The sequence below is a fragment of the Schistocerca cancellata genome, chromosome 1, assembly GCF_023864275.1.
Source record: "Schistocerca cancellata isolate TAMUIC-IGC-003103 chromosome 1, iqSchCanc2.1, whole genome shotgun sequence".
In the NCBI taxonomy this organism is placed as follows: Eukaryota; Metazoa; Arthropoda; class Insecta; order Orthoptera; family Acrididae; genus Schistocerca; species Schistocerca cancellata.
Window position 1 is genome coordinate 156910504 of NC_064626.1, and position 14615 is coordinate 156925118.

The 14615-nt window shown below is 38.5% G+C and overlaps 1 protein-coding gene across 2 annotated transcripts in view; it reads left to right on the top strand.

Moving 5' to 3' along the window:
* The window catches only part of LOC126167576 (putative phospholipase B-like lamina ancestor), a 141701-nt gene that overhangs the window by 99864 nt on the left and 27222 nt on the right, over positions 1 to 14615 (top strand). Inside the window, exons 1-2 of one of the 2 annotated variants that reach the window (XM_049920488.1) lie at positions 4049 to 4155; positions 13296 to 13542. In XM_049920488.1, coding sequence (XP_049776445.1) covers positions 13390 to 13542 — 153 coding nt within the window. In that variant the 5' untranslated portion in view covers positions 4049 to 4155; positions 13296 to 13389. Of the gene's footprint in view, positions 1 to 4048; positions 4156 to 13295; positions 13543 to 14615 lie in introns of those variants that run through there. The other variant, XM_049920487.1, reaches the window with a different exon arrangement.

Genomic DNA, 14615 nt, shown 5'->3' on the forward strand with positions numbered 1-14615 from the left:
GCTCTCAGAAATGCTGAAAACAGAGAAATAGGGGATTCAAAGGAAGAGTAAAAAGAGATGTAGTGGGTTTCCTTACAGCTGAAGGAGTGCAGGGGATGAAAATTCAATGAAGAATGGCACAAGACTTTGGATAGCACACTACATGTCTGTTGCAGTGGTAATGGTGTAGCACAAGCAATTCAAGAAAGGACAGATGTTGTTGACCAATGATATATGATCTGGAATAACACACTGCACTACAAATACTATTGTCCAGCAAGTGGATGGCCTCATTATTGAAGAACGGTGAGTTATGGTGGCAGCAATTATGCCAGAGGTCAGAGTGATTGTCAGTACTGCATCATACATGTGATGGTCTCTGTATACTTGTGCCATTTTTCAATGAAATTCTATCCCTCACCTTGTTCCACTATAAGGAAATGCACTACAGCCCTTTGTTCTTCTTTTGCTGTCTCAATTTCTCTGTTTTATGCACTACTGAGTGCAGTGGATGTTTGATGTGTGTACATGCTTGCTCTGACACCATGTGTGTATGCACCTGCATCCCTCTAGTGGTGAGCTTTGGGTTTCAGCACTCTTGTATAGACCACACTTTCTTCTGCAGGCAATGGAATTATGATCCCTTAATCACTTTCATTGTACAGCCTCTGGATCATTTTTTTAAAATGCAACCCATCCTTTCCAAAGGTTATAGATTTAAGTCTTGGTCTGGTACACAGTTTCAATGTTTCAAGATATTTGAAAGGAGCACACACTTCACTAAAAGAATTAAACACTTATTCCAGAAACAACCCGATAACTGTGGCTAAGCCATTTTCCACAATATCCTTTCTTCTAGAAACACTAATCTTACAAGGTATTCAGGAGAGCTTCTGTGAAGTTTAGAAAGTATGAGAGAGTTACTAGCAGAATTGAAGCTATGCGGATTAATCATAAGTCATCTCAAGATACCTCAGTCGGTAAAAGGACTGGCCAGAAAAGGCAAGGTTCTAGTGAACAGTTTTCATCTATAAGAAAGTTTTAAAAGTGTTGATGCTACAGAGTGAAAGATCTACCTGGAGTGCTGAGTGTTATCTTTTAACAGGTAATTTATGCCACAGATAAAAGAAATTGTGTATATTTTTAGCTGTTCGTACTGGAAAACAAGATTTCTCTTGTAATTAAGATTGTTAGCAATTTTTTTTTGTGTTGGGAAAGAAACTCAAATTCCATATGTGGTAAGCTAGGACAGAAATAGCCAATGGAGATCTGCAACAAGTGTTGCTGACTAAATGTTAATGCACCAAGTTGATTTTATCAGTGGAAGCTGTTGTGAAAACTTCACTGACATTACAGAAATGTTTACTGTCAAAAAGTATGTCAGTATCATGCCCTCATGGTCATGATAAACAGAACTTACTTTGTCAGTCTTAAGTTGGTCAGCTAGACTGAAAGAACAACTCCGTTGTGCAATAAAGATAAGGAAGTATATCCATCACACACTTGTATATCAGCAACAAAGGCTCAATGTGGTACTTTTCTTGGGTCTAGGAATATTTTAATGCATCTCTTAGTATTCAAGAAACAAGTTTCTTCTGTCAAAATAAAAAAAAGCAATTGCCATCTTAATGAAACAGAGCTTTTCATTTGAAAATGCACTGTTGTGCTCATCCCAGCTTTTTCTTACATTTTCATTGTTCATGTCCCAATATTCCATTATGTTAATGGTGATTACCTGTTACAAGTTGGGCCGGCCGGAGTGGCCGTGTGGTTCTAGGCGCTACAGTCTGGAGCCGAGCAACCACTACGGTCGCAGGTTCGAATCCTGCCTCGGGCATGGATGTGTGTGATGTCCTTAGGTTAGTTAGGTTTAATTAGTTCTAAGTTCTAGGTGACTGATGACCTCAGAAGTTAAGTCACATAGTGCTCCGAGCCATTTTTTTGTTACAAGTTGTACTGCTCTCTCCATGTTTGCATATAATCTATAGCACGCTTGATGTGCTGTGTTAACATTTGAAAATATGTTTGTAAAGAAGTTGAAGGAAAATAAGGATCACCAGAATGATATGGGTAATCTGATAAGGCATTTGTGTGGAAGCTTTCTTTTCTCTTTGCCTTAGTTCGGTTCATCCTCATACAAGGTTCATCCTTCTTAAGCTGGGTTCTGAACAGCCTGCCCCTCCTCCGGATCCTCCCACAGTGCTTTCATTTTCTTCCCCTAAAGAAAGAACCTGTTGTTCAAAAGCTAGGATTACTATCTCTACTTCTGTGTGTGTTTATCAATTGTACTAACAGTTGTGTATACTGAAAATAAGTTCTAGTCATCCAGCTGTCCCTTTCTGACTCTAACAAAATTATGATAATTATTAACATTGAAAATCTATGAAAGCATTATTGGAGGACTTTGTTTCATGGTTGAATAAACAAACTTTTATTTGTTTTGAATAATTTACTGTCTTTATCATTGTTGCTTCCATTTTTATTCAGTCTTAGTGTGATGTCTTTTTTCTATAATTTATAATGTCTCAAAGTACAAGGTGTCTCATATACAACCCAAGCATATGCCCACAGTCCATATGGAATGTGCACTTGTCACTGCAGCATGATGGCTTGGTACGTCTTCCCTGAGATGACCATAAACTAAGACACATTGAGACTATATTATACTTCTCTTATTTCAGCAGTTGCACAAAATGAAGTCCCTCAGTAGAAACAGCAGCTTGACACCTTCTGAACATATTGTCGAATATTCATTGAATTTTGGCTACTGAATTCCTTTAAATCATAAGCCAAATATTATCTTATGACTGTTCAAAGTTTTTACATGCACATTATCTGTTAACATCTGCCAAAAAAAAAAAAAAAAAAAAAAAAAAAAAAAAAAAAAAAAAAAAAAAAAAAACACGTGAATTTAGGTCTGGAGATTTATTCTACCATCAGAAACACCTCGTTCTACTGTCAGAGATTCGATAATGGTATGTGCTTTTACATTGACCATTGTCCTGTGTGAAATAAACATCGGTATTATCATTAAGCTTTTGTTCTCTGAAAAATGATTAGCTTTTGTTCTCTGAATAAGGGTTGCAATATATTTTGCATATACATATCAGAAGTTGTTTCAATGGGAAAAGATTGTTACAATAATTAGTGTTGCACTAAATGCACATCATACTCCTGTTTTCAAATTATTTAGAGGCTCTTTATGTAACTGATTAGAAATTTTAGAAATCCAACATCCATTGACTGCAAGTTTACATGCCATAATAACTGCAGCCTTGTACCATCAGAAAAAAAGAGTACTTCTGGACAAATCTCCTCATCATGTACAGATTACAATAGCCAGTTGTAGTAAGTACTGACATTGAGCAACAATATCTAATTAGGTCAGCTGATGTTCTACTGTAAGTTTGTAAGGTTTTGGTTTGAATTTTTCTCCAATTTCTTTACTAATCTATGTCAGATCATTGCGAAAATGTATACTGGGAAATTTTGTGTGAACCCAAGTCAATATGATTCTTTTCTAGAATAGTTCAATACATGAAACAACATTGATCCTTTTTGTATATCATAGTAAATGGAAACTGCACACACGACAAAAGGAAAACAATGTATATTCAATCACACTATTAATAATGCTTGAAAGCCTTTCACCAGCTGCAACACTGTCCAAGAAAGAGGCCAGAGTGTCATGCAATAACCTGAGCATATCTATGGGCATATCTGTTCCTGGACAGTGCCAGAGATGCCACATGCATCGTAAATGAATGCTCTGTACTACTTCAGTGTCTCATATTATCTTACAATTTAAATTTTCCTTTTCCATTGCACTGATTTTTAAATTTAAAACTTCTTGGACAACTAGAAGCCACTTAGGATTTCTTCAAGCTTTTTCCTGTACTTATATATATAAAAAAAGACTGATGCTTTTAGATGTAAGAATAGAAATATTTCTGTGATTATCCTCCTTTTCCACTATATGTTTACATATCTGTAATCATTATTCTCATGTTTATCTGTTTACTGAACTCTTCTCTATTCACTGCATACCTTGTATCACCAGACAGCAAGTCCTCCGACGATGAAAAGTTGGTTGGAATTGGAATATCTTTTTGAAATGATGTGGTGACACTGGATGTTTCAAGATTGAAAATGAAGAACTTTGTCTCCTGTTGGAAGGTATTTTTCCCTTAATAGTGAGTTAGGAGACCATTTGCATCCTTTCTTATTCCATGTTATTCTTCTGTTCTGTTTTTTTTAAATTTTATTTTACATGTTCACACTTCTTATTTGGTTCTAGAATTTTTCATGAGGCACTCAGAGCATCCTTCAAGTTTTAATAGCAAAATTTGTTTGATCCTTGGTGCACACTCCTTATTTATCTATCTGGCCAACTCTGATCAGAATTTCAGATGCCATTAAAGCCAAAAGAAAATCAAAAGATGAATATGTATTCTAGCATCATTCATAAAAACAAATTGTCAAAATATAATTAGAGTGCTTTAGTGTTAATAAAAACATATTTCATCTTTTGATGAGTGTAGCCATATTTGGTAGACTTTATTAACATCTGGATTAAATTCCTGGCTTTTGCCTGTGATTGTACAGCTCCTTTGAGAATTTTGCCTATAGTTTGGCTGATGACTGAAATAAAATTTTGTTATTTCCATCCCTATCTTGCTTTCTAAGCTTACTGAACATTATTTAAAAATCTGACATGTAAAATTTCTGCTTGCTGCCATGATTTTACTGCTATTTTCATACATATTTTTTACATTATGCAGTCTTTAATTGTGAATTAAACATTGATACTGAATGACATTTATATAACATTTGCTCATTTTTTAAATTGTGGTAATGTTAAATAGGTGATGATGTAAAAGGCAGCTGAAATATCTTACTGCCATCACAAATATTAATCTATATATACTAAGATTTATATTTAAAATTCAGAAGAATACACTCCTGGAAATGGAAAAAAGAACACATTGACACCGGTGTGTCAGACCCACCATACTTGCTCCGGACACTGCGAGAGGGCTGTACAAGCAATGATCACACGCAGGGCACAGCGGACACACCAGGAACCGCGGCGTTGGCCGTCGAATGGCGCTAGCTGCGCAGCATTTGTGCACCGCCGCCGTCAGTGTCAGCCAGTTTGCCGTGGCATACGGAGCTCCATCGCAGTCTTTAACACTGGTAGCATGCCGCGACAGCGTGGATGTGAACCGTATGTGCAGTTGACGGACTTTGAGCGAGGGCGTATAGTGGGCATGCGGGAGGCCGGGTGGACGTACCGCCGAATTGCTCAACACGTGGGGCATGAGGTCTCCACAGTACATCGATGTTGTCGCCAGTGGTCGGCGGAAGGTGCACATGCCCGTCGACCTGGGACCGGACCGCAGCGACACACGGATGCACGCCAAGACCGTAGGATCCTACGCAGTGCCGTAGGGGACCGCACCGCCACTTCCCAGCAAATTAGGGACACTGTTGCTCCTGGGGTATCGGCGAGGACCATTCGCAACCGTCTCCATGAAGCTGGGCTACGGTCCCGCACACCGTTAGGCCGTCTTCCGCTCACTCCCCAACATCGTGCAGCCCGCCTCCAGTGGTGTCGCGACAGGCGTGAATGGAGGGACGAATGGAGACGTGTCGTCTTCAGCGATGAGAGTCGCTTCTGCCTTGGTGCCAATGATGGTCGTATGCGTGTTTGGCGCCATGCAGGTGAGCGCCACAATCAGGACTGCATACGACCGAGGCACACAGGGCCAACACCCGGCATCATGGTGTGGGGAGCGATCTCCTACACTGGCCGTACACCACTGGTGATCGTCGAGGGGACACTGAATAGTGCACGGTACATCCAAACCGTCATCGAAAACATCGTTCTACCATTCCTAGACCGGCAAGGGAACTTGCTGTTCCAACAGGACAATGCACGTCCGCATGTATCCCGTGCCACCCAACGTGCTCTAGAAGGTGTAAGTCAACTACCCTGGCCAGCAAGATCTCTGGATCTGTCCCCCATTGAGCATGTTTGGAACTGGATGAAGCGTCGTCTCACGCGGTCTGCACGTCCAGCACGAACGCTGGTCCAACTGAGGCGCCAGGTGGAAATGGCATGGCAAGCCGTTCCACAGGACTACATCCAGCATCTCTACGATCGTCTCCATGGGAGAATAGCAGCCTGCATTGCTGCGAAAGGTGGATATACACTGTACTAGTGCCGACATTGTGCATGCTCTGTTGCCTGTGTCTATGTGCCTGTGGTTCTGTCAGTGTGATCATGTGATGTATCTGACCCCAGGAATGTGTCAATAAAGTTTCCCCTTCCTGGGACAATGAATTCACGGTGTTCTTATTTCAATTTCCAGGAGTGTATGTTAGATTTAATTTCGTAGGCTTCCAAGGTCAGAGTCATTTTGAATAAAATAATTTTGAGTATTAGGCCACATCATATAATGCACTAAAGCAAATAAACTGCTGATGTTTTGACTCACCTGCTGTTCAGGGCAGGGCAGATAGCGCACTTAACCACCCTGAAGAGAAGAGCAACAAGTCAGTGAAAACATTGGAAATTTAGTAGTTAGTTTTTTATGATGCAGCCTAACACCCAAAATTATTTTCTTCAAAATATATTATGTAATTCAACAGAAGAAATACTGAGCAACTAAATATACATATTTTTCTTTTAAATGGAAACTCCAGCCCTCAGCCAACGCAGCTGCCCATCTTTCCTCACTCCTCACCTGTCTTGCTCCTCTTTACCCCACCTCCCTGCCCCACAACTTCCTGACACTGTGCCTGTTGACAGTCTATTCCCAGCATACTCCACCAGACAGCATTAATCTATCTCCCCACCCATACATTACTAACCCTTCCACTTCCTCGCCCCCTCCAGATTGCTGCTTATGTCCCATGTGATAGTTGCATTCTGGCCTCAGATGCTTGACTTTGTGATCATGTGTGCATGAGGTGTGCTTGCTCGTATTTGTGAATGGTGTGTGTCTCTCTTTCAGGCTATGGTTAAAAGCTTTATGTAAGTGTCTCTTAATTGTGCCCTTCTGCACCTTGACATTTCTTCTCAATGAACTGTCTGCCTTCAGAAGTTGTTAGGGAATGGATAATTATTTTATGCTTGGTTACTTTAAAAGTTATTACAAAATAAATAAAGGTTATTGTTAAATACCAAGCTAATTTCTCACAAAAATGAGGAAATAAGAGATATGAACTCTTTTTGACCTGCAGTGGAAACCAGCGATCTTTGTAAAGTATTAAATTATAGAAATCATTGTCTTTGTCACATATTAGTTTTTTAAATTTCATGAAAAGTTCTGATTTGCAGCCGTTGTCAGATCCAATGAGTACAGCAACAAGTAGGTGCCTACATGCCTGCTTCTCACTGCTGTACATCTTGGATCTGATGATAGCTGCAGAGCAAAACCAGTCATGAATTTTAATAAACTAATATGTGACAAACATTTTCACTTTTATATTTTAATAAGGAATGAAATTGGTCTTGTTCTGAGAAACTGTCATGCTAGTCTGGTCAACTGACTTAGAGAAATTGTGGACAAATTAAATTAGGATGGAATGTGGACTCCACTTGTGATACAGTTATGTCGGCATAGACAATAGTTAAACTTCAAAGTGGCTTTTTCCACTTTATTGGCACTATAGTGTTATTGATGGCCAGTTCCAGGTTACAGATCAGCTTATACAAAGAGATGCACACCTCTACCTCTTTCCTTTGGAAGAGATCCAATCCAATCTTTCTTCGGGCACAGTATTTGTTGACTCTCATAGTGGCATAATGTGTAGTAATAAAAATATGAAAGGAACAGTACACACAAAATAACTTGCTGTACAGACAACAAAATTAACTATACAGTCCAGCAAATAACAGTTGTTGAATGTTAATGCGTTGAAGATTCTTTTATTTCGTAAGTTAATTTTAGACAATTTAAAATATTTTTGTGGAAACTTGGGAATGTCTGCTTTGTAATGAGTGGTAACAAAAGTGTCTCTGCTGCCCATTGGCTTAAAATGTTTTCCCATTAGATGATATTAATGTAACATTAACTATCCATAACTTTTAATTACTTGGGCTTCCATTAAAACTAATTGCCTCAATATAATCAGGAAGATAAGTATAAATAATATAACTACAAATTTAAATGAAATAGCACATAAATAATTTGACATATTGTTGAACATATTACATATTAGGAGAAGGTGGGGTAAAGTGGCCACTCTAAGTGAAAATGAATTTTCATGAAACCATGGGCATTAGCTGAAGCTTGTGGCATATACAACTCGAATCTACACCAAATATTGACAGCTAAGATAAGAGTATATTTTATAGGATATATAAACTTTTTTTTAATACTTACATAGTGGCTACTTTCCCTACCTAATGGGTTAAAGTGGCCAGACCTTTGCCATCATTTCCAAATATATTGTTTAGTTTTAAGAAATGAGTAGGCTTATAGTTTTTATTTCACCACTGATTATTATTTGTAGAACAATAATACAAATAAAAAGAAAATTATGGATTGCTATTTCATTTGAATTCATTGACAATTTATCTGCTCAGAAACAATATTAAGTCATATACAAAATTCGCTCGTAAAGTTATTATTGTCCTCTTCCCATCCAGCGCACAGGTCATGAGCCCAGAGTTTACAGCTCCTACATCTTATCCTCCCAGTCTTTGCCTAGTATTTCAAACTCTTTATTCAGTGTGTGTGCTCTGACAACTGGAATGCCAATCTCCGCAGGTAATTCCTTAACACTGCATTTCTGTTTCAAAATATGTAATTAAGGATTTCTTGCTCCTGTTCTTCACTGAGCACTGCCCTTAAGCTGCCAAAAATATTTTTACTGCCAACTGCACCTCTATTTTTCTGTAGAACTCTTCATTTAGCATATTTCCTAGAACATTGAATTGTTTTTCTGCTGATGAAAAAGACATGTTATCATTCTTTACTGCTTCAGTTACCTTTTTGCATTGCAGCAGGGTTTCATGTTTGTTGCTCTGTTTTCTGGATGTATTTTCTTGGCATCTTGAAGCTCTTGCAAACCATTGCAGAAGAACTGTATAATGGACATTACTTTTGTGTGTGAAATGATTTCTAATGTTTTAATTTCAATTGTTATACATTGCATATAACATGGCAGTTACTAATTCTCATTGGAACAAACAGATTGAATATGAATTGTCAGGAATAATGGCCATCTGTCGGAGAAAGCGCTCACCTAGGCCACTTTTCCCGGCATGTAGTGTGGCCAGTTTTTCCAATCATGTCTGTTTCAGTGGCTCCCAGGTGAAACAATACAACAGAAGGAAATGACAGTGACTTATATTTGTAAGTCAAAAGGCATTGCGTGAACTGTGATATTACAAAGACTTATTGCTCTACATAAAAGTGAGGCAGCTAAAGCAGTATGAGTGACTTACCTTACGTCAAACAACTCTAAAACTAAATGTTTTCACAGAAAGATAACAGGGAAAGTTTCCTTTGTCAACGACAATGACAACACTAATAGTGTTGATTACAGCTTATTTTGCCACTTTTCAGTACGAAGCAGCACTGTTGAAGACATCAAATAAGCAGTGGCCACTTTTCCCATCCTCGCTGCAGAACCTTCTTTCCCTTACATATTATGTGTGCAGCCATATTAGTGTAGAGCGAAAGAGTGAAAAAAATAATTATTCATAGCAGTAGAAAATGTAACAGACAAAGTAGTTTCCAACTTGCTATGTCTCATACTCGAAGATCAGTTGCAAGCACTTAAAAGAAAGCTGATTAAGTCCTTCAGGTTGAAAGATTTTTGGCTGTTAAACCTGAATTTTCATATATTTAAAGTTGGTTCTGAGGTAATATGACACACACTTGCAGGTACAACACAAAATTGCTTATACTTTCTGTCTCTTTTCACACCAATAATTTTACGTGTATTTACTTTATCAGTTGTTATCATGTTATTCAAGATTTTGCTTTTGGTTCCCTTTCTGGAAATTATTCAAAATGTTGGTAGTACTGTACAGAATGTCATAAACACCTTTTATTCCCAATAAGGTAATAATGTGTTGTGGAGGGTAGTGTCCATAAGTTAATTCCACCAAGCATGTGGTTCCAAGCACAGGTGGTTTCCTAGAAATATGGTTCATCAATTTGATAATTGATTGTACATATGACTAGTATGCACATTAATATCAATTTCACTGAGAAAGGAAAGTAACAATTTTAGATGTGAATGGAAATCAGATGGATAGTTCAGGACTCTGTTCACCAAAAGCCAACACATACCAATCTATTTGTGTGTAAGCTGACAAATATGCTGATAGAATGAGCTCAAACTGTTTCTGACAAGGACCACTAGGATTCTGAGATCAGATACCCGAAAAGGGTGTTCGGGAAGAATGTATGCAGTGCACAATATACTCCATTAGCCAGCTCTAAGGAATGAAAACATGGAAATAATCATCTCAAGATAATCACGCTATGGTATTCTTTCCATCCTTTGGAATACAGCAAATAAAATAGGTAGAGTCCTAGGAAAACAAGGTATTCAATTCATTTTCCAACCACCCAAGAAAATAAAAATGCTTCTGGTGTTAGTGTTTCATTACTTTATAAAATTCATTGTGAATGCGGTGACAATTACATATGTACAGTTTCAGAATACTTCACAGAATACCAGCACCTCATGCAATATTGTTATTTAGACAAATCTGCTATTGCCAAACACAGCCTAACAAACATATGATTACATTTGATGAAACAGAAATTTTATCTGTTGCATCTGCCTGTTGGGACTCTGAAACAAAAAAGCCATTGAGATCAAAATGTACAACAACTAATTTAATTTGGATATTGCTTACACCCTTAGTGGTGCATGGAAACAGGTACTCGATGCTAAAAGGCGATAGAGAAATAAGTTATGTTTTCTACCATCTAATGGAATCAGTATTGCTACTAATGTTCCTCCTTAAGACATTGACATAATATACAGTAATGTTCTGCAATTTGTGGTACCTCCATGATATAGTACACCCAACTGCATGCAAAAATACCACAAGGACTATTAGTATGTTAGTTTACTGCTGACAATGACAACAGAGAACTTTGTTGAAACCTTAAAATGCAAACAACTTAGAGGTAACTATAAAACTGAAAAGTTTTTATTCAAGAACTCAAAACCTTTAACTGTGAGTATGAACAGGTAGAAGAACTGTGGCTGGAATTTAGAAGCAGATTGACCTCTCACTTGATAAGTATATGTCTTGGAGAACAAATCATGTTGGAAGAGACCCATGTGACATATGTCACTATAAAGAAACAACTAAAGAAACAGTAAGTGCTGCACAGGAGCACAATGTGTTAAGCCTTCATTGCCTACCAATGCAGCAGAATTGTATCAAAAGACCTCTCACAAAATAAAAAGATATTCTGGACATATCAAAAGGCTGTCTCTAGCACCAAAGACACCCACAAATGACACAGGAAGTGGAATTGTGGGTAGTAAAGCAAAAACAGAAATGATGGATACCATTTTCAAATGTTTCTTTACAAAGGGAGATCCAGGAGAACAGCTCCAGCTGAATTCTTGCACCACTACAAAGATGAGTGATATAGATATTAATGTCAGAAACATTGAAAGCAACGAAAATCATTAAAATTCAACAAAGCCCCAAGGCTTGGTGGAATCCCTAACAGATCCTTCTCAATATTTGTGTGTGAGTTAGCCCATCTTTTGACTGTAATATGCTGTAGATCCCACAAACAAAAAATAGTACCCAGTAGCTGAAAAAATCACAAGTCACATCCATCAGCATGAAGGGTAGCAGAAACAATCCACAAAACCATCTCCTGATATTATTGATGTCTATCTGTTGTAGAATCTTGGAATGTATTCTGACCTCAAATATAATAATGTGGCTTGAATGTAATGACCCTCCCAATGCCAAACGGGATGTATTCTGGAAACATCCATCATGTAAAATCGAACTTGTGCTTTTCTCACATTACACACCAAAGCCATGGATCAAGACAGTCAGGTTTATGCAGTATTTCTTGATTTCCTAAAAAGCACTTGTATTAATACCACATCTTCACTTGTTGGCATAAGTATGATCATATAGGGTATAAAAAAAATTGTGAATAGACTGAGGATTTCTTGGTAGGGAGGGTGCAGCATGTTTGTTGTTGGGAAAATCAGACAGCTGTGGAAGTGACTTTAAGTGAGCTCCAGGAAAGTATGTTGCAACCCGCACTGTTCATGTGTATGTCAGTGACCTGGTAGACAATGTCAATAATAACCTTAGGCTTTCACAGATGAAGTAGTTAACTACAGTTGAAGAACTACTGCCCTTTGTTGCACACATATTCAGTCAACTCTTGATAAGATTCCAAAGTGGTGCAAAGATTGGAAACTTGCTTCAAATGTTCAGATAATAAAATGACATGCTTCTCAAAAAAATAGTTCCTATGACTGTAAAACAAGTGACTCATAACTGAAATCGGTCAACTTATACATATGTTTGGGTATAAAATTTTGTGTTAATATGAAGTGGGAGTGATCTTGAAGGTTCAGTTGTATGTAAAGCAGATGTCAGACTTTGGTTCATCAGTAGGCTCTTGGCAAAATGCAATCAGTTGACAAAGGAGATTGCCCAAAACATTTGCTCAACATAGAATATTGCTCAAGTGTATGGAACTGAAAACAGATAGTACTAATGAGGGACATTGAACATATACAAAGAAGGACACCATGAATGGTCAGTGGTTTCTTTGGCCCATGGGAGTGTGTCTCTGAACTGCTTAAAAACTTAGTCGTGCGCCCAAAAAACTCCTCTACTACTACTACTACTACTACTACTACTACTAAAAACTTAAATGCGTGGGCACTTAAAGATACATACCAACTATCCTGAAAAAGCCGACTTATGAAGTTTCAAGAACCAGTATTAAGTGAGGAATCTGCCAATATACTACAGCCCCAGTGTGGTACCATGGGAAGTACCCTCTGCCATGCAGCTCAGTGGTTTGCAGAGTATGGATGTAGATTTAAATTATTACTGCACTCTGCTTCAAGTGTTGATCCTCTGTAGTTTTTCCTGTGTTTTGCCTCCATTTTCTAAGCCCCAATTTTCTAATTCTGTGAAGCATCAGCATTTTTCCAGGATTTAACTTAGCATGTAGCCCTCATGGGAAATTGAAAAGATGCATGCTAAGCTGAGTAAAAGTAGTTTATATGATTCATCAATTTCTTTTACCACATTAGATCATCTTTTGTGATTACCATTACAGGTGGGCCAAACTGGAGATTCAGACCCACAGTGGTTCACCTGACTGGATTCAGGCTTTTGCCGCAGGCCTTCTGGAGGGCAGTCTCACATGGCAGATGATTTATTGGCACTGGATCAACACTGTGCAGAATGTGTGCCAAAACCGTCAACACCTTTGTAAAGAGATCCACTCTGTCCTGGAGGAAAATGAGCATTGGACCCGAGAGAAAGCTGCTGAGAATAAAGCCACCAGTCCTTTCTGGTACCAGGTATGTTTTACTTTACTCTAGGATGCACTTGCAGACCATATAATATGTGATAAAAGTAGCTACTCTCACAAAAAAATAAAATAAAATAGAATAATCAAAAATGAAGACAGGCAGCCACTCACCTGTGGCTGACTTCTGCAGGGCTGTACATATGTGCAGCACTACAGATAATTTCCCTAGCTTTTTTTCCCAGCTAAAATACAAACTCTATCACACATGCACAACCATACACATTCAACCATATGGTTGTGAGCGGTTGCATTTGGGTGTCTGTTTTGCTATATCTGTGGGTAGCCAGATATGGGTGCAAACTTCGGAGCTCTGGAAGAAATGGAGAAATGGAGGATGCCACCAGGCGGGAGAGCCACCTGCAGAAGAGTGAAATGCAACACAGACTGTGGAGAAACAAGAGACCAGGACAAGGACAAATAACCTAGACAACAGTGAGGCACTAAGCTAGGCGTTTGCCACAACAGTAATGGCAAGATCAAAAGCTGCAGAGAGACAAATCCAAGACATGACCGAAGAGAGCAAGTAGATGACAAGCAAGGTAATTATCAAGCCGTCCTAGTGCAGTGAAGACAGATTTGACATGTCAAGCACAAACACTGAACCGATGAGCTGTGCGCTGGGCGGCTGCCTATACACCAGCCGCGTGGAACACCATTGGCCGCTGTATTCACATGGTGTGAGACAGTGGCACTCTCACCATGCAAGCACAGCACTGTGCAGCCAGGGTTCCCTCTAACGGTCACCTAAGTCCATCTCTCTGGTGGGGCATTCAACCTCCTCGGTGTCCAATACCAGATATATGTTTACGTGTGCGAGAGTTTATGCCTCAATGGGAAAAGTATGGTACCTTGAAGAAAAGTAAGTTATTTAGTTAATTCCATGTTTCAAGGCTCATGTTTACAATAAATATAGGTATTTGGAACATGTCAATTGAAAAAAGTTTGCAGAGATCATTAAAATATGCGAGAGTTTATGCCTCAATGGGAAAAGTATGATAGCTTGAAGACAAGTAAGTTATTTAATTAATTCCATGTTCCAAAGCTCATGTTTACAATAAATAT